The 20,349-nt window shown below is 38.7% G+C and overlaps 1 protein-coding gene across 1 annotated transcript in view; it reads left to right on the top strand.

The window, feature by feature from the left end:
• Sepsecs (Sep (O-phosphoserine) tRNA:Sec (selenocysteine) tRNA synthase) overlaps positions 1 to 18,566 on the top strand; it is a 41,212-nt gene extending 22,646 nt beyond the window's left edge. Inside the window, exons 7-11 of the mRNA XM_004624528.3 lie at positions 876 to 1,005; positions 1,135 to 1,226; positions 15,100 to 15,193; positions 16,431 to 16,521; positions 17,955 to 18,566. Of these exons, the coding sequence (XP_004624585.1) occupies positions 876 to 1,005; positions 1,135 to 1,226; positions 15,100 to 15,193; positions 16,431 to 16,521; positions 17,955 to 18,261 (714 nt within the window). The 3' untranslated portion in view covers positions 18,262 to 18,566. The remainder of the gene's footprint in view (positions 1 to 875; positions 1,006 to 1,134; positions 1,227 to 15,099; positions 15,194 to 16,430; positions 16,522 to 17,954) is intronic.
• Positions 18,567 to 20,349: the final 1,783 nt, after the last annotated feature.

The raw sequence follows: 20,349 nt of genomic DNA on the forward strand, positions 1-20,349 counted from the left end.
TAGTAGATTGTGCAAACATCAAAGAGAGGCACTTAAATATCTAAATAACTTTGGCAGCTTGGGTGGACATAGTCCATTAGATTACATTGGCCATGTCGAGCTCACAGAGGGGCTTAACACTGCTTCATAGTTGTGGAACCCTCTGTAGACATTTATTGTCAAGTAAATGGTCACAGATACGCGGCATGAGAGGAGTTTATTTGCTTTATTCAGTGTTATGGTGTAAAGCTGTGTTTCTGTATAGTTTCCACTTCAGTGGATAAAGGAAACCCGCCTGCTTCACAGGGTTGTTGTGAGGATGGAATGAGTCATGTGTGAAAGCAGCTGGAATCTATGAAGTGTTGTTCTGCTTATAAGGAGCACCATATAAAAACTGATTTAATACTGAAAAACATTTTACTGACATGTTTACAAAGACAGTAAAAATGAGAGGAGTGTTTTTTATTTCTGTGTATTTCAATAGTATGTATTCATTTTTAAAATTATGGATATATATGTATTCACATTGTACAATACGATGGTTTGTAATATATATGCTGTGAAATGGTTAATGTACACAAATGTAGCCATCATCTCACATACTTATCATTTTATTTTATTTTTTAAAAAAATTTTTATTTATTTGTGTGTGTGTGTGTGTGTGTGTGTGGCCAGCTCAGCCCACCAGGGGGCGGGGCTGGCTGGCATGTGGTGCTGGGGGATTGAACCGCGGTCCCTGTGCTTTGCTAAGCTTGTTCTAAGTAGGTGCTTTAGACCACTGAGCCATCTCACCAGCCCCATCACATACTTATCATTTTAATTGTTGCTTATTTGTTCACAGCAGTTATTGTCTGTCCTTCTGGCAACTAATGATACTATATTTTATTTGATTATAGGGGGCTCGAGTTGGTAGGATAGATGCTTTTGTTCAGAGTTTGGACAAAAATTTTATGGTTCCAGTAGGTGGCGCTATAATCGCTGGCTTTAATGATTCCTTCATTCAGGAGATCAGCAAAATGTATCCAGGTAAATTTTTTTTTTTCTCTTCCCAGAAAAAAGTAACAAAGACCCATTTGTACACAGGCTGCCGTGGTAAATTTCAATTTCTAAAGCTTTCTCCACACTGTCCTTAGTGTAACTTGTTCCTTATTTCAGGAAGAGCATCGGCCTCCCCTTCTTTAGATGTCCTTATTACCTTGTTAACTTTGGGCTCAAATGGTTATAAGAAGCTGTTAAAAGAAAGAAAGGTAAGCATTCCTTTTATTTTATTTTATGTATTAGTACAGGGTCTCACTACACAGATAGGAACTCATAGTAATCCTCCTGTTTTCAGCCTCCCAAGCTCCAGGATTACAGGCACGTGCCCCCGTGCCCCGTCTCAATTGCTGTCTCAGCATGCCCCGGGGTGGAGCAGGCACGGCATGCTGGGGATCGAACCCCAGTCCCTGAGTTTGCCTAAACAGGCACTTTAGTCCACTGAGCTATCTGGCAAGCCCTTCCAATTAGTTTAGAATAATACTTTTGACTGGAATAATGCTCCAAAAGACTGGTGGTTTTCCTGTTAGTTTATCACGTTAGGAGTTTAGCTATCTGGTATGAGGTAAAGAATTTACTCAGATTTAAAATCACTGTAGATAATTTATTTTCTTTTCTCCCTCTTTCTTTCCCTCCCTCCCTTCCTTTCTTCCTTCTTTCTGTTCTGGAGATTAAACCTAGGGCCTTCACACTGAGCTATATTCTCAGGCTGTTTTTATTTTTGGTTTTGATATAGAGTCTCACTAAGTTGTTCTGTTGCCCAGGCTGGGCTCAAGCTTGTGACCCTTCTGCATTAGCTTCCTGAGTACTGGGATTAACGGGTGTTTGCTACCATACCTGACCTGTAGGTGATTTTTGACTAGCTGTCATTTTAGGGGACCTTTTAAAAAATTTATTTGCCTATTACAGGTCTCACTACATACACAGTTCAGACTCATAGTGCTCCTCCTGTTTTCACCCTCCCCAGCATTGGGATTACAGGCATGTGCCACTACACCCGGACTTTGTGGCCAGCTCAGCCAATCCTGGGCTTGGGGCTGGCAGGGCTGGTGGGGCTGGCAAGGCTGATGTGGCTGATGTGGCAGGCGTGGCATGTGGTGCCAGGGATCACAGTCAACTAAAGCTCCTGCTTAGGCAAGCATTTACCTAAGCTTGTCTAAGCAGGAGCTTTAGTCCACTGAGCTATCTTGCCAGTGGACTAAAGCTCAGTTCAGTCCATGGGCAAGTAGTTGTTTATTTTCTCATGAGGACATTTCTCAAGGTATATGTGATAGAGAAAAAGATGCTCAATAGTTATACGGGAGATGCAGATTAAAACCACATGAGATATACTGCACACCTGTTAGAATGGCTAATATAAAATAAACTTGACAATACTAAATGTTAGCAAAGATCTCAAGTGAGTGAAACTTAGACCTTGTTGGTAGGAAAAATGGTTCAGAAACTTTGGAATACACTTTGGCAGTTCTTATTAAGTTAAACATATACTCGTCATGTAAATCAGCCATCCCACTCCTAGCTGTTTACTCAAGAGAAATGAAAGTTTCTGTTTATATGAAAATCTATACTTGAGTGTTTATAGTGATTCTGTTCATAATTGCCTAATCCTGGAAGCAACCCAGATATCTTATCATTTGATGGGGAGATAAACAAGCTGTGGTACATCCATAGTCAGCAATAAAAAGGAATGCACTATTGACATGTGCAACAAAATAATGGTTCTCAAATACCTTATGATGAAAGAACGAAGCCAGACTCAGAAGACTGTGCATTATGGCTTCATTTATATGCTGTCCCAGAGAAGGCAAAGAATAGAGGACAGAGGATAGATCAGTGTTGCCAGGAACTAGGAGTGTGGAAGGGAACATTAGGGGATGATGAAATATTTTTTATTTTTTTATTTTTTTGGTATTTTAGGACAGGGTCTACAGGGTCATAGATAAAACTCACAGTGCTCTGTCAATGTTCAGCTTCTCAAGAGCTGGGATTACAGATGTGCCTCACTGAACTCAGTCTCAATTGCCCTCTCAGCGCGCCCCGGGGGCGGGGCTGGCATGGCTTGCTGCAGATTGAACCCCAGCCACTGCACTCTGCCTAAGCAGGCACTTTAATCTGCTGAGCTATTTGGTCAGACCTAATATTTTTTATCTTAATAGTCAAAGTAATTTCATGGCTGTATACATGTGTCAGAATTCATAGAAAATTCATTGACAACCTGCAAAAGGACACCTGAAATTTTGTTGTGTACAAATTATACCTCAGTAAACTTGACCAAAGTTCCACTGAGCTACACCCTCATTCCACTGAAGGGTTTCAGGTCAAGTAACCCGAGTGGTCATATTTTGAAGGGTCATTCTGGTTGCTGGTTTGGGAATAAATTAGGGTGGCAAGGGTAACAGCTGGGATACCTCTTAAGGAAGCTTTCACAGTAGTTTCAAAGTGAACTTTAGCTTGGAGCTGGATGGTGGCAGTGGTGATGAGAAATTTGGTTAGATTGTAGGTCTCTAATTTTAACGATCAAGCCCACAAGAGTTCCTAATAGCTGTGCTGTGTAAGAGAAGGTGACAAGACAGGAATCATGCTTAAGGAAGTCCACTGAGGAAAGGATGATCCACACTGCCAACAGCACTGATGGATCAAAAAGGGCAAGATTAAGATTTCACCAGTAGAAAAGTTTGTGTAAACTCATTCTCAGTATAGTCTTTCAGTGAAGTTTGTATGAGCATACACATTTATGTACGCACAAAATATTCTCAATACCGAGCATTACAAGGGTCGACAGTGAATGTTTATATTTTTAAAAAATTTAGTGAAAGACACCTTGCTATTGATACCCCTCAAAGTACCCCCTCTTGCTTCTGACACTCCTATGCCATCATTTATGCCACTTTCTGATGCAGGTCTGGAAGCCCACTTTCTTGAGTGTCTTTAACAGGGCTGATCAAAAGTTTAGAGAATACTGCTGCCAACTGCCATCGAAAGGACGTGCAGGCTTATAACAGCATTATAGTGCGTCCTCAACCACTTTATTCACTGGCTCTGCCCCTGCAGCTTCTGGCTCTTTCCCAAGTCAAAGTGATTGTAAGAAGTAAAGTTGTGAATGGAATCAGGACATGGAGGCAGCCACGATAGCACACTGACCAGTCATGTACTTCTATATCACACCACCTATGTGGTAATCCTTTTTCTAGGCACATTGTCATGTGTTCATTTAGTCCTTAGAACAACTCTGTGAGGTTTTATTTCATCATTTTCACAGAAAATGGAGGGACAGAGAGGTAATAGGAAGTACATTGTGGGGCTTGATTCTAGGTAATGTGGTCTCTCAGTGTCTTAATCTCTAGACTACCGTTTTCTTATATAAATAAGTAGTCTAGACTTGTAGCTGTGTAGCTAGCTATAACTGAAGGCTTAGCTCTACTCATATCTAGAAGAGGTAAAAACAGTAAATTTAGTACTCCCATCAGAAAGTCACAGTTATATTTTAGAATATTTTTTGTACAGAATCCTTGGTGGCTCTAGGTTGTCCTGGGGATTCTGTCAATCACAAAGTTGTCTCTTTCTGTTTCTGTCCATCTCTCTTTTTTTTTTTTTTGGTTGTTATTTTCTTTGAGACAGGGTCTCGCTATGTAGTTGAAGCTGGCTTTGCACATGTAGCTCAGGGTGGTCTCAGATTCACAGTGATCCTCCTGTCTCAGCCCCCTGAGTGCTGCGATTATAGACGTGCATCACCTCCCCTGGCTCTTTTCTTCTTTCATAGCTGTGATCATGTGGTCTGGCTGGCCGGGTTCATAGGCATGTGGAAGTAAAGTCCATCTGGTAGGTTTGATCCTTGAGAGACAGAAACCTTTTTGCTTTGAGCATAGTAAGGTGTAAAGATAAAAGAGTCTGAGGACTGCTAGGTGCCCTATTTGTAGTTGTGAAGGGAGATGTCTTTAGACTAGGGAATATTAGAAAACAACTGAGTATTTGAAACTCTGGATCTAGCCATACCTCTTCATAGACAGAGCTTTTAGATGAGCCAATAGACTACCTTTTCTTTTTCTTTCTTTTTTTTTTTTCCTTGGTGGTACTAGGGATTGAACTCTGGACCTTGTGCTTGCCAGGCAAGCACGTATTTCACTGAACTATCTCCCTGGCCCTACTTTTCTGTTTAAACTAGACATCTAACACTGATCATTTAATTTCTCTTAGATCCCTAAGTCCTTGAACTGTTAGGTCCTTTGTAACGTTTCTGACATTTTATTTTTGCCCTCTGCCTCTGCCATCACTCCCTAGCTTACACCCACACAGCATAGTTCTAGATGGGTCTAGTGGTTTACTAACTCTTCTGATTTCTAGTTGTGGTCTACTTAGTTTGTCATATTGTAGAGCAGTGCCAGATTAATATTCTGATAGTACGATCTGAGTTATTCTGCTTTGAGTTCCTGTTGTCTAGAGGACAAAGTCCAGACTTTTCCCCCAGTCCATAAACTGACTCCACATTTTGTTAGCAGTATCGATGCTTTTCCTTCACTTAGTCAAGTAAATATTGGGGTACTGGGGATTATTTGGACCATGTGGCCAAATTACCAAATAGAGTTTGGGGGAAATCTAGCTATTAAATAAATAATTACAAATCTGATGAGAATTATGAAGGGAAAAACTGAGTATATGAGAACGCTTACCTTGGAACTTGGCTCCTGACAAATGCACAACTTGTGCATTCATTCACTGCCCTTCCTGCAGCACTCAGAAGCCAGTACTGGTGGCTGGTGTGACTAGAGTGCTGCAGGGGATTTTTTTTTTTTTTTTCCTGCAGGGGATTTTGAACCAAAGCTAGAGAGCAAAGTACTATGCTGTCTTCAGAGATCCTGTTCTCAAGTACTGTGTATGATTAGCTTTCTGTTAGAGTAGATTCAGAGTCAGGTCTGGAGTGTATGTAGCCATCTGCATTTTTAACAAATTTCCCTGGTGTGTTGGATGTACATCCAAGTTTGAGAGCCACCACTTGGCCCTGTGAACAGCAGACACTTGAAGAGGGCACGTGTAATACCATGGTGTTGTAGTACTGACATAGATAATAGCATCAGGAACAGACTGCATACCTCTCCGCTGTATCAGTCCTTGGAAATGTAATTTGTTAGTTCTGTATTTTTTTTTTTATGTTTTCTTCCGTCTTGTTTCTTAGCTACTTTTTGTTTTATGTTGAACACTGAGAGGTTTTGCTAAAATGTACTTCTTTTTGTCTTTTTTTTCCCATAATTTTATTGATAAATAGCAATGAGACAGTTTCAAATCAAATTGGTAGGGCAGTTTCAATAATTAACACATTGCATACATTTTTCCTAGTGGTTAATTGCTGTACAAGATGCGGACCTGATATCCTATTTACAAACACCATTAGAACAAATCACTCTATTCATTAAGAGAATGTAACTATATAATCTATCCTAACCACTTGGAATACACAGATACAAAATGGACATACATCTATCTGTATACCCTTTTTTTGTTAAGTTCTGTTACTTGAATATTATAGGTGTGTAAGCTCAGCAAAATATTCTAAAAGAGTCCAGTAGCCCAGAATAGTATTGGGTCTTCCGCTTGACTGGCAGTGTCAGAAATTGTTAACCTGAGTTTTTTGTCTTTTTGAGACAGGGTCTTCCTATGCAGTTCAGACTGGCCTTAAGCTCATCTGTGTCCCAGGCTAGTCTTAAACTCCTAACAATCTTCCCTCGGCCTCTTGAGTGCTAGGATTACAGGGGTGCACCAGCACACCTGGATTTAAGATTTATTTTTAAACTGAGTAAGTAGAACATTACGTCTGACAATGAGACCATTGCTGTTTTATGTTTGTCATTTTTTTTGTGGCAAGACTTTGTATTATTGGTACATTTTAGATATACTTAATGATAACATTCATCATAGGGAATTAGTCATTTTTGATGTGTACTTTATTATGTAGATAAAACTTTATAAAGATTTCATGTTGTGTTTTTACTTTTTAAATTTTATTTCTTGGGGTACTGGGGATTAAACTCAGGACCTTGTGCTTGCCACACAGGTGCTTATGCCACTGAGCTATCTCCCTGGACTCCCAAGTTGTTATTTTATAATGTTAAATACATATGCTATTTAATATTTTGTTCTTGAATTAAAACATTAGTTAATAATGTGAAACATCTCTTAAATAATTATCTCTTTTGTAGTTAATCTTGTTATTAGCACAGTACTTACTCGAAGTGTACACTTCGTAAAAATTGCCATCAAGTGTCTAAAATGAAATTTGGTCATTGAGGAGTAATCAGGTGGACTAGCACCCACTTGGAGTCTGCCATCTGTCCTTCTAGTCTTAACATCCTTTGCTGGGCATATTGTAAATGTTCTTAAAACGTTTATAAATGCACTAACCAAGGGTACTTGGGAATCATGGTTAAGTGTTATTTTACTCAGAATAAATATCTTTCTGGGACATTAGAAAGCAACATTTTGTTGACTTTTAGTCTAAATTCTATATTCTTATAGAACATTCCTATATGGATGTAATTGAAAACTTGTGGAAAGAAATGAGTGATTAGATGTTATGTATAATAGGTATTACACACCTAGGAATATTGCTTTCTGCCTGCTTTTCTTACTTCAGGAATTTGGAATTGTTGCTGTTAAGCGTGTTCTGCTGTGTTTCCCTAACCTTAAGAATTTCTCTTGTGTCTTTTTTTTTTTTGGTCTTTTGGCATGTAGGGTTTGACTTTAGAATAGCTGCTTGTAGATGATTCTAGTGGTCTGCACATGTACACATTGTGCTCAGTGTGAATGGATATCTGCCTGCATGGCGCTGACCTGCAGGAACATGTAGCTTGCCCAGTGAATGGACCCAGCAGGCAGCACAGCTCACTCTTCATGAGGACTTCCTTTTTTTTTTTCTTATAATGATTTCCAAAATTGCTTCTCGGCCTTTTCCTAAGATCAAGTGTAATGATTTCCAAGATAATATTACTAGAAATAGTATCAGGTGGACATAATACAGGGTTTTTTGTTGTTGTTGTTACATGTCCATCAGATATTTCTTTAGAGAAATAAACAGTTGAAGTCTTTTTTTCTAACCCTCCTAGTGGACATTTTCCTCCCAGCCCTTCCATAGAGAGCATACTTCTGACTTAACTGTCTGTATGACACATGATCAACATATGGTGAATATTTACATTTTAAAAATTATTACAGTAAAAGACACATGGTCATTAATCCCCCTCAGATAGTCCTTGCATTTCAGATACACTTATCCCTTCATTCTTGCTGCATCCTGATGCAGTTCTAGAAGTCCTCTTTCTTGAGTGTCTGTCGTTGCCGTGTCGTGACTGCCTCAGTGTCCTGAATTGGTCCAGTATGTGTACTTCTGTTGTTGTTTTGACTTCAGTGAAGAGCAGCAGTCTCCTGCTGGCAGACAAGTTAAAGGAGGAAGGACTTAGTGTAGTTCATAGTTTGTAGAGGTTTCCATCCATAGTCGGCTGGTTCCCAAGCAGGGTGACACAGCAGAGGGGCATTGCAGAAGAAAACAGTTCATGCTGTGGGCGGCAGAAAGCAACACCAAGGAGCAGCCGTCACTTTGCGCTTTATTATCACTGCATAAATACACTGATAGCAGAGATTTCATGTTCAGTTGGCATTCATAAATTAGGTAGCTGCTTCTCAGCTGTCAAGAGGTGACTGTCTTTGTAACATCCAGAGCCTTGTTCTTTTTCTTTGATTTAGATACACGAGGTAGAGTGGAAAGAACAGTATTATAGCTACTGTTATGGTTTGTGTCTAGTTGTCCCCCAAAAGTCTCATGCAGTCACTGGGGCAGCTTCCAGTGTTTGTGATTAATTCATGATCCAATGCTGAGATTATGGGTGTGAGTGATACACCTGCTCTGGAGCAGTTAATCTGTGTACACATGTAAGGAGGGGAGAGAGGCTGGCCAGCTCGTGCTGCTGCTCCACCTTTGCGCTTCGCTGTTTTCTGCAGCCATGAGCTGTTGCCCTCTGCTCTGTGCCCCTCTGCCTTGGAGCTGGCTGAGTGAAATGTCCACTAACTGTGAGCTAAATAAACCTTTCCTTCCTTAATTTTGGGTGTCAGGTGTTTTGTCTCAGCATCAAGAGAAAGATAACTGAGACAGCTACCATGTATTAGTGCATGTCTGTAAGAGTCCTGCTAGTTATTATTAATTTTATTTTTTGGTGCCACAGGTTGAGCCCAGGACTGCTTGCATACTGAGCACATGCTCTAACCCTGAGCTACATCCCAGCCCCACTTGGTTTTTGTTCTTATCCTGAAAACTTGTGTTAGACTAAAGTACTTGGGGAACCAACAAGTTTTATGAATGTATATTGTATGCCACAAACTGTGCTACTTTCCTTACAATTCCATGAGGTACTAAATTTATGAAGTAGGTATTATCCCATTTTACAGATGAAACTGGCTCAGAGAAGTCAGGGGGTTGCCAGAGTTCTGACTGCGAATCAGTACTAGGGCTGCTGGTGGAGCTGAGGTGAGTGCCATGTGAAGGCCACCGTGCTTCCTGTCTGGTCACTGCTGCAGTTTCTCATCCAGTGAGATCGATCACTCTGTGTTCAGCATGTGAGCTGTAAAATGATGATTGGACCTGTGACCCTTCCAGTCTGTCTAGCAGAGATATTTAAAACCCCAGAGGCTCTCTACTAGACTAATAAGTTTTATCTAAAATTCTTTTTTTTTGGAACCAGGGATTGAACTCAGATCCTTGCGTTTGCCAGTCAGTCGCTTATCCTACTGAGCCATCTCCCCAGCCCCTTATCTGAAATTCTATATGGAGAATTTACTCAAAATAGAATATCATAGGTATAATTTTCAAAGTATTAAAATTCTCATTTGAGAGCCCTATTGTTGTAAGTAAATAAACTTTGGTTTTTTAACAACTTCATTTAGTGCATAGGTCTTTCTGTTGAAAAATGTGAATGTCTTTCTAAATCATAATTGCATGTATGTAGCATAACTCTTGTTTCTTTATTGGATTTTTTGTAGAAGTAAAGCTTGTTTTGTTTAAAGGGACTTGCTTTTGAGCCGGGAAAATTTAATTGTGAGAGTGTATTGGTTCAGCTCTGGAGAAGCTGAGGCAAAGCTATTTTGCTCTAGCCAGAGCTATTTATATACCATCACTGAGAGCTCCTTTTTATATTATTGGTGTTAGGTGTACTAAAAAAAGGAATGCTAGAGGAAACTTAGGATTTCTTTTTTATTCTCTGCCCTTATTCACCACAGTGATATTTTTAGAAGTTATTTCATCTAGCTATCTCTCTTCAGAAAAGGCTTTATCTTTTTCACAGTAGAAGCAGACAAGAACTCAGCTTGAAGCCATTCCTTCGCAGGTCGTCTTTTCTGAGGGGTGAAGGGATCAGAGTGGAACTTTGTGAGTGGGGCCTCCTTGCCCTAGCCTCTTCCTGGTCAGTGCACCTGCTTCGCTGAGGGAGGAATGACCACGAGTTTAACCAAAGAGGCCTTTAAGAAAAGGTGCTACAATGTGAGAGACCTTATTTATGACAATTTTTTGAAGAAAAGAAATGTGTTAGATGTTTATCCTCACCCAGTTGTGCTTCCAGGGACTGTTATTCTGCTTCTTCCTTTTAGCAGAGTGCTTTGCTCAACAGGGCCGGCAAGTAATCATTTCTTGTTGCAAATATCTGCTGAATTGTCTAAGTGTAGAAGGGAAAATGGCAGAATGGTTGCCTCAGCAGCTAGAATTGGTGAGCTGAAGTTTGGAAGGCAAACTGAGTTCTAAAAGATCAGGAGACTCATAACTTCAGTGTTCTTAACAGAGTTAAATTGGTCAATTTGCAGTGATCGTTAATTAAAGCTCTGGAAATCGCCAGATTCTAGGCCTGGCCGTGGAACCATGGCAGCGTGAGCTTGTCGCTTTGCCTCTGAGAGCAGCCTGCGGAGTCTCTGCGGATCTCGTTTGTTGGTCAGTCATGGACAGCAGTGTGTTGTACTCAGTCTGTTTTTTCTCAAATATGGACGTGAGTGTGCGCATACGTGCATATGGTGTCATCCCTCTATCCATTCATTTTCATTGAAGAATTGTGTTTTCTTGATTTATTAACTACCTTATGAGAGCTATCATAGTAATGTGTGAAGCACTGTTTTCACCTTATTCTGTAACATGAAACAATGTTTCAAAAGACGTGATTACAATTTAGTGAGTTATGCAGCGTTTGAATTTTGAGGAAGGATAGTATAGAAGTTAGGTTTCACAACTGCAAATCAACTTGGAAAAGGCCCTATGAAAGATAATGCTTTATACAATTCAACTTTTCCATTAACGTCTTGAACTGTGGTGTAAAGTTTTGTATTTTTATTCTAGAAATATAGCTGACATTAGCATTCAGGTATGTAGTTCAGTTTATGTCTAGTGAAAGTCTTTTAAAATTAAGTTAAATGCAGTATAGAGGACATAGAAAATCAATAATATTTCATTTCTTTTAAGTAAGATCTTTCTATATACATTTGCTTGGCCTGCTTATAAATTTTTTCCTTTGCTGAAGTATTTTATAATAAATGTCAGTTATAGATTCAACTGTAGCAAAAAATAGCACAAGTTCTGTAGTACCTTTAATGTATCAGGTAAAAAAACTGCTTAGCTAAGTATTAGTGTAGGATAGTAGTGCAGTCTAAAAAAAGTTGTTTTTAAAGTGTAGTGCTATCAGTTGGAGAGCACGGAGGACCTTGGGACTTGGAATATGACAGAATTTTTTTTTTTTTTTTAATATGACAGGATTTAGGATATTGTACTTTGAGATACTTACGGCTTCTTTGCATATTGGTTTTCTTGTCATAAGCCTTCACAGAGTAGTGATACTAGATATATTTGCTGGTGAATGTGAACTTAATTTTATTTTATTTATTTATTTAATTTTATTTTTAGTGAACTTAATTTTAAAAATATTTTAAAATATAATTACTCCTATACTAGTGATATATGAGAGTTAGTTATCTTATCATTGTTTTAGTCTAAAGATGTCCATCCTAATATAGCTACAGTTAAATAATCACTAATAAGTTAATAATCACTAACAAGTGATTATTGATAGAAATGGTTAAAGCTAATTTTTTGAAATTTAACATTGGGCAAATTCAGCTTTTTGATAACCTTATATGCATCAGTAAATTTAAAAGAACCCTCTGGGGTGTTACTAAGCAAACATTTCTTCTTCTTTCAGAAATAGCTTACTCAATTAAGTGCAAATGAAGTACTCATCAGGTTCTTCTTTCTCTAAATGTGACAACATTCGTGCTTAATGCGGCAGCCAAACTAGATAGAACGCTATTTTAAATTGGTCTTCACCATTGAAATATATAAGCTGGAGAAAACTGCTTCATTAATATGTGCTCAGGGATAAATGAAGGTCAGGCAAGGTTTTTTTTTTTTTTTTTTTTTTGTTACTGGGGGAAGATGTAGAAGTCTAAAAAAGCTGTTTGTGGCTGTCACATTCATTGTTTTTGCTAATGAGAGGTTGATGAATTTGAGGATAAGGGAGAATTGCATAGACAGATACAGGATAATATTTTCATGATAATCTATATGAGGAAAAATATTTGATATCTGAATGAAAACATATAGCTGCTTTTAAAAACAGAACATGTAAATTAGTAACATACATTGTAGTAGTTGAAAATGCATGAATGAAACAGCAGTTCTGTCCTTTGTTAACACTAGTGTGATACTAAAACATTTTGAATTGCTCTGATTGCTATAAAATGTTAATTTTTTAATAACTTTTTTTAGTAGTTTGTGTTCTGAAGCAGTGTTGGATGATTGGAAAATTGGAATACTAACTTAAGCAGGAGTCAGGAAATCTTGACATATCTAAGAAAGAATTCTTGTAACAGCTTATTTTTTCCATTTCTGAACATGATATCTGTTTCCTTTATTTCTCTATACATTTTTTAATAACCAAAGAGAAAGTCTCATTGCATGTAATATTCCTGGTCGCATGGCTTAAGGATGGCAGTTTGGATGTTAACTTGCATAGTGAGACCTTGTACCAAATACATTAAAATGAAAAGAGCATTTCAAATAGAAAAGGGGCCATTCTTTTTTGTTTTTTTAAATTGTATTTGAGGGAAGGGTCTACACGGTGTTCAGGGTCTCACTACTAGATCGGACTCTTAGTGATCCACCTGTTTACAGCCTCCCAAGAGCTGGGATTACAGGCACGCGCCACCAAGCCCAGTCTCAATTGCTGTCTCAGTGCGCCCCAGGAGTGGGGCCGGCATGGCAGGCCAGGGGATTGACCCCTGGCCCCTGCGCCTGCTTGCAGGCACTTTAATCCTCTGAGCTATTTGGCTGGCTCAAGGGGCCATTATTCTGATATATTGAAAATTAATCTTGTAAAGTATCCCTAAAATTTAAGAATTATTTGGCAAAATATGTAGGTAAGAATATAAAATATATACTGTACTGTGTTGATAACAGTGTTTGTGGTCATAAGTAGACTTAATAATAATTCATAAACCTGGAAGGAATTGCCCTTGTGTTATATTTACTGAATTTGAACAAAAATGGAGTCAGTCACCTGTGTTTTTTGTGGGAAAAAACTACCCAGAACCCTGTGTGGTATCAAGAGAGCCTTGAACCTTTTATAGAGCAAAATAGAAGCTGCTTTTGTGGCTCTTGAAGGGGTGAAGTGTCATTCCCTGTTGTCTGCCTAGGTGCTCTGTCTGCCCTGGGGTGTTTTGTTTGTCCTTAGAATGTCTGTGTTTTAAGGATGCAAGGAGGAGGTTAATGCAAATGGCTTCCTTCTGCTGCAGATGTCCTTCAGAGGGTTTTCATGCTAACGCTTATTTAAAGGCCTTCTGGGGAGAAAAAAATAAAATTTTAGCTCATATAACTCCCAACTTAACATTTGTTTGTAACTTTATTGAACTGCTACTTATTTACATAGGACAGTTTTATACTTATAAAACACTTGTTATGTTTTTTCTCATTGAATACAGATTATTTTTCAGAGTAGGACAATTGTTAGTTTTAATGACGTATTAAGGGAATTGTTAATTTTCCCATTGTGTGATTTCAAGGCAGTATGTTTTGGGCTGGGAATGTAGCTTAGCAGTAGAGTACTTGCTGGTGTATACAAGAACTTGGATTTGATTCCAAATGCTGGGGAAAAAAGGAAATTTATTTTAAAACAACCACTTAATGTGTAACTTGTATCCCAACATGTAACATGATTTTCTTGATGTTCCGGGAACTGTACTAAAGATAGAGTTCCTGTCTTCAAGGAGGTTTTCCATTGTAGTAGTTAAGGATAGGCAACATACATTTAAGCAAACAAATGAGACAGTTTCAGATTATGGTAAATGTAGTGAAAAACCCAAACTAGGTGATGGTTTTGGGGGGCGATATTGAGAATTGCAGTGGGTAGAGTTATAGAGCTGTGTCAGTGGGGAAATAACAAAGGAAGACTTCCTTCATGTGTGACAGCAGGGCCGTGGGATGGTGTTAGAAATCCAGAGAAAACAAGTGCAGAGGGGCAGACACCAGAACAGCTAGAGAGAAGACTGATGTGGTCGGTGGCTGGGAGTGGAGGAAGGACTGCACAGCGTATTTGACTGGGTTACATTGAATGGGGCCATAGAGGTGAAGAATGTTATTGGAGAAAGTCCTCAGAGGACAAGCACAATGCTTTTGAATTTATGCTTTCGAAAAACCATTCTGGCCTCTCTGTGTAGCATAGATTGTAGAGGGTCAGAGGAGTATGCACAGAAATGATTTAAAATCTAGTGCTCTGTCCGGGAGAGAAGTTGATGGCTGCCTAGACGCGAGTGGGAGCTCCAGAGGTTCAGAGAAGATGGATTTGTGATGGATACACTATAGGCCCAAAGCGAGGGATGGCCTGCTCTTGTGACTTTACCTCACTCCTGTGGTTTCTGATAGTTGTGGCAGCTTTGAATCTCTACATATGGCAAGGAGGGCACGTGGATGAGACAGTTTATGGTATAGGCTTCATACCAGTCAGATTTTGTATTATTAAATCTGATACGTTGCAATATCTGTTCAATTTGTTTCAAAGGTGACATTTTGTATTTCAGGAAATGTTTTCGTATTTGTCTAACCAACTAAAGAAGTTGTCAGAAGCATACTATGAAAGACTGTTGCAGACCCCTCACAATCCCATTTCATTAGGTAATTTTTAACCTTAAAAGAAGAAAATCAATATTTCTGATTTGTTCTTAGGAGAAAGTTGATGTTTGTAGGAAAAGAGGAAACTTTTTGATTATAATATTTGTAAATTCATTTCAATATTAGTAAATTGAGCAAATTTAGCCTTAGGAATACTTTGTTTCTAAGATACCCTATCCAGTAAAAAAGCAGAACTAATTAATTATTGCTTCTAACCAAAATATCTTGGTCTCTAGTAACAATGCAGGGATTAGAACTTCTTCTAGTTAATAAAGCACCAACATACCAGAAATTGAAGCTCTTTCTACATTGTTTTAAATGTTGTTACTTATTTTCTTTAGCCTCTGTATGTTGGTATTTATTATAATTTCATTTCTTTGTATATATTTCTGTTCTGTGATACAAGAGCTACTTGAAAATGATAATGTGGATATTGATCTTAATACATTTAACTTAAAAGCTTCATAATAACCCCTTGTAATTTGCAAATATGTATATTATAATATTTTTCATAATTCTCATACATCTGAGGAAAATGGATCACTTGTAACTAATATCTTTTCAGGAAAGGGTAAACTGTGGTAGTTGGGGCAGCTTTGAATCTCACTACATGTGGCAAGGAGGGCACGTGGATGAGACAGTAATAATGATCCCAACCTTTGCTGGTTTGTGAAAGGTGATAGTGGGTAGAGGATCAATTCTGTCAGGCACTGTCCTCTAACCTCCTTTTCCCTAACTCTAAAGTAGAGGTAATGATCTCTCAATGCAGATTTATTGAGAGATTGCCTGAGATTGTGTTTGCAGTGTGTAGGATGGTCAGTCTTCAGTACATGGTAGCTATAATAGTGCTGGTGTACATGGAATACAGTTTTGGAGTGATCATTTCCATATGCAGAAAGGATTTTACTTAGTCTTACCTATACTGAGGTGTAGGCCTCATTCTCATTTTATACCTTCCTGAAATGTGGTTGAATTCATGTTAACAGCCATGCTGATCGTGCCATTGTTTGATCTGTTTAGCTGGAAAAATTTGCTTTCTGGGAGATGACCAGGAATTTTGTTCTCAATACTGAATATATATATATATTTGATAAGGAAGTCCTTGCTATAATTAAGTACATTAAAGTGATATTATGACACTTGACAATGAGAAGTACAGTAATTTCCCTATCGTTTTATTTTAAATGATTTTTGTGACGATAAACTGAAACTTCTTTTGGGCTACTTTTTTCTTTTTCAGCTATGACACTTAAGACACTAGATGCACACCATGACAAAGCTGTCACTCAGCTTGGCTCAATGCTTTTTACCAGACAAGTTTCTGGTGCCAGGTGAGTGTGTTTAAATGAGTTTCTGGATTCTTCAAGTTAACTCTCATAAAGTACCTTTCCTCAACAGGTGTCTGTCTCCCATGTATCTGACATCTCATTGTGGTGTCAAAAAATGAAGAGGTAGAGAATCTGAAAGTCTATTATCTGTCTTCCTGTAGCCGAAATAGTCCCAGAAAGATGCAAATCTTGTGTGTTTTAATAGATATGTAGAAACAAAGTTTCACTATCTCTTTGTACAGGTTTTTGTCCCTGTGTCCTTTGTTAGATGACCCTCTGTGATGTGATGTGATGTGATGTGATGTGATGTGATAGTATTAGAAATAAGTTGTCTTCCTTACAAAATTCATGTGGAGTGTTGCTAAGAAAATTCCTGCTTCCTGAACTAAAAGAGTTCTGTAATTCTTTTTTTTTTTTTTAGTATTTTTCTGTAAGAATCTACAGGTCTCTACAGGGTCTCACTATATAGATCAGACTTGTAGTAATCTGCCTGTCTTCAGCTTCCCAGGAGCTGGGATTACAGGTGTGCGCCACCATACCCAGTTGCTAATTCTTAACTATTGCTTTGGAAACATACTTTTTCCTCAATATACTCTTGGTATGAAAATCAGTGTTATTTTACATTGTGTATTTGATGAGGTCAGAGAAGAGTAATTTGAATCTTTTTCTTTACATTCCTCTGTAAAGAGTCTCACTCTACCATGATAGAAACCTCAGTTCAGAGTTTCAAAAGTAGAAAAATCTTAGATCAACTAGCTTTTACCTTGATGAGCTCTCTATACAGTGTAGTTTTGACATTTCCCAAATGGTTGATTTGATTTTGCTCTTAGTGTACCACTGTCTATGTTTAGGTTGATCTTAATTGACTTCTTTAAAGAAAAGGAGTAAAAGATCAGAATCTACTTATATCTAATATGCCATGAGGTCCAGTAGGAAATGCATGTGCCCTGCAGGATGTTGTGGTTTGCTGGCCAGCACTGTGCTGTAAGCAGCGATCCATCTTCATTGAGTATTTGCTCTAAAACCTTCCATTGCAAAGCACGATCAGACTGAGGTGGCACATGGCAGTCAGTCCAGTCCATGTGATTAACTCAGAGTGTACATATGTGAGGTCTGGATCCAGGAATGGCACAATACCAGAAATTTTCTTTTTAATGCCTTTAAGGTGTGAAAGTGTTTGACATTCCTAGAGCTTGTTCGTTTTTCATAGAAAATAAATAAATGGTGATCAGACAGTACTTTTTCATGTAAAATAGCAGCATATTGTATAATTTCATTTTAAGGCTGACATAATCTGTTTGTATGAGCCATGATTTATGGCTGTTTTTAAACTTAGTAAGTGAGTGTATGGCTTAATAATAGATATCTTTTATTTATGGGTGACATTCTGTTAATATAACCAGACATATTAAGTTGATAAATCTTCTCCCTTTTAGGGCTGTGCCTCTTGGGTTTGTGCAAACGGTGAGTGGCCACATTTTCAGAGGCTTTATGTCCCATACAAATGACTACCCCTGTGCTTACCTCAACGCTGCAGCAGCCATTGGCATGAAGACACAGGATGTGGACTTGTTCATCAGGAGACTTGACAAGTGCTTAAAGACACTAAGAAAAGAGCAAAACAGGGAGAGCGATGTACCTGGAGTTGACAGTTATGACAAAACTGAAAATGTGGATATTGAAGAAACCACTTTAAAATTAGATAATGTACTTCTGGACACATGCCAAGATACTTCTTCATGACCTGTGAGGGATTTCTTTTTGATCATTTGAAGAAAATGATGCAGCTACAATACACACAAGCAGTTTTATGCAGGACTTGAGATAGTTGATTCATAAATTTTATAGAGCCTATTTAATCAGGGAGTAGGCTGTGGTCTGAGCCTTTGATGATTGTTATTTTTTAGTCTTGAACTGCCTCAATTCTTGTGCCCCTTAACAAGTCATACAATTAGCTTTTTTCTAATTGTGAGAGTATTTATCAATTAAGCATCATTAGTCAGATAATTCAGACTCATATAATGAGTATAAAATTAACTCTGATTCTCTTTGTGCAGTGCTTCTTCCTAACCGTTCTGCAACATTCACATTCATCATGTTTCTGGTCACACAGAATTGGGAGGAATCTCTGCTGCTGATGATCATTGGGTATTTCCTCTTGTGTCACATCAGGCCTGTAGAAGGGACGCTCTCCAGGGAAGCAGAGTCATGGTGTAAACTTTAATTTAGACTAAGGAGCAATAGTTCCCAGCTGGGGATAATTTGCTTACATCTAAGCAACACCTGGGGAAGTGTGGTTGTCCCAGCTGGGGGGAATATTGATAGTAGGCAGAGGCCGGGGAGGTGCTTGACGTCCTACGGTGCACTAGACAGGCTTCCATAATGCAAAGTTACCCACCCCCAATGTCAGCATGCTGAGATGGAGAACCTGCTCAGAAGTAAATGAACTCCTCAAGTAGAGAAGTTTTCCATAGCAGCTTTAGTTATCAGTAGCAAATCATGCGCTGCATAATGGCATTTTCATCAGCAGTGGGATGTAAAATTGTGGTCTCATAAGATTCTATCATCTAGTGACATCATAGCTGTCTTGGTTTGTGTAAGTACATGCTGTTGTGCTCCCAGGTGCTGAAATCAGCTAGCACTGCATTTCTCAGACCATGTCCCTATTGTTAAGTGACAAGTGGCTATACAAAGAAGATAGCTCTAAATGTTGTCAACTATGCTGCATAGAGAATCTTAAGTGATCACTCAGATCGCTGGTTTTCAACATGTCATAAGTTGTTTTATACGCTTGTACACTTTTCCATTTGGACAGGTGAAACTTTCAGTGTTTGCCATCAGCAGCTCTTGTGTCGTGATCGCTTTGCTCAGGTGTTATGCTTAGCCACCGTCAAGATTGACTGGCATGATTTATTGTTTTTTTAAACATTTTTGCTGGGGAGATGAAAATGGTGCAGTGATAAATCAGTATACTCCTCTCTTTCTGCTCATAAGTTCATTTTGTGAGTTCAATCCCAGACTTCTGGATCTGACACTGAGTTTTGTTAAGTCTGAGAAATGGATCTGACACTGAGTTTTGTTAAGTCCCTCGCAGCTTGAGGAGGTAATGAAGTCTCCAGATACAGCAGTGCCAAGGATATGTCCTGGGATCTGCTCTGTGGAGCGGGGTGCAAATAGGAGATGTTTGTGAGGGTACGGCAGGGGTGGAGAAGAATGAGTAATTTTTTGAAGTGCTCTTGCAGATTTGCACATGGCATATTAAAAGCTACCACAAACTCTTAGTAAAGACTTAATTCCTTATCCAAAGAGGAATGCATTTTTTAAGAATGAAATTCTTACTAACTCACCTTCAGTATACTTTGAGAAACATGACAGTAACAGATGCTGTGTTTGACTCCTGGATTTCCTTGCTGATTTAGCAGTGTAAACTGTATATGAAAAAGACATTTCCCGGGGTGTTGGTGACAGTGGGCCTTGTCTTAGGCCGTTTCTAAACATGAGCTCAGGCAGACGCATTTCCTCCTGAGCAGGGAGTTAGTGTGTGAGTTAAATCACATTAGGCAGTGGTTTGGCAACCTTGGAAATCAAGACTGAGTTGAGCTAAAGTAACTAATAAATGGGATGCAGGTTATTTTTAAATGTGATATCTCCATTTAAACATTAAAAATAGCTATACTGTAGTAACCCAGTTCACTGAATAAATCCTTGATTGATGTTTTCTCTGTGAATTTGGAGCCAAATTGTAAAACCAGTATAGTTTAAGAGGTGCAGCTGAACCTCTGGAGTCCAAGAGGGGAAGGGAGTGTTGCAGATGTAAATGCTGGCAGAGCA

Source organism: Octodon degus, unplaced genomic scaffold (genome assembly GCF_000260255.1).
Source record: "Octodon degus isolate 3935 unplaced genomic scaffold, OctDeg1.0 scaffold00006, whole genome shotgun sequence".
NCBI classification, from domain to species: Eukaryota; Metazoa; Chordata; class Mammalia; order Rodentia; family Octodontidae; genus Octodon; species Octodon degus.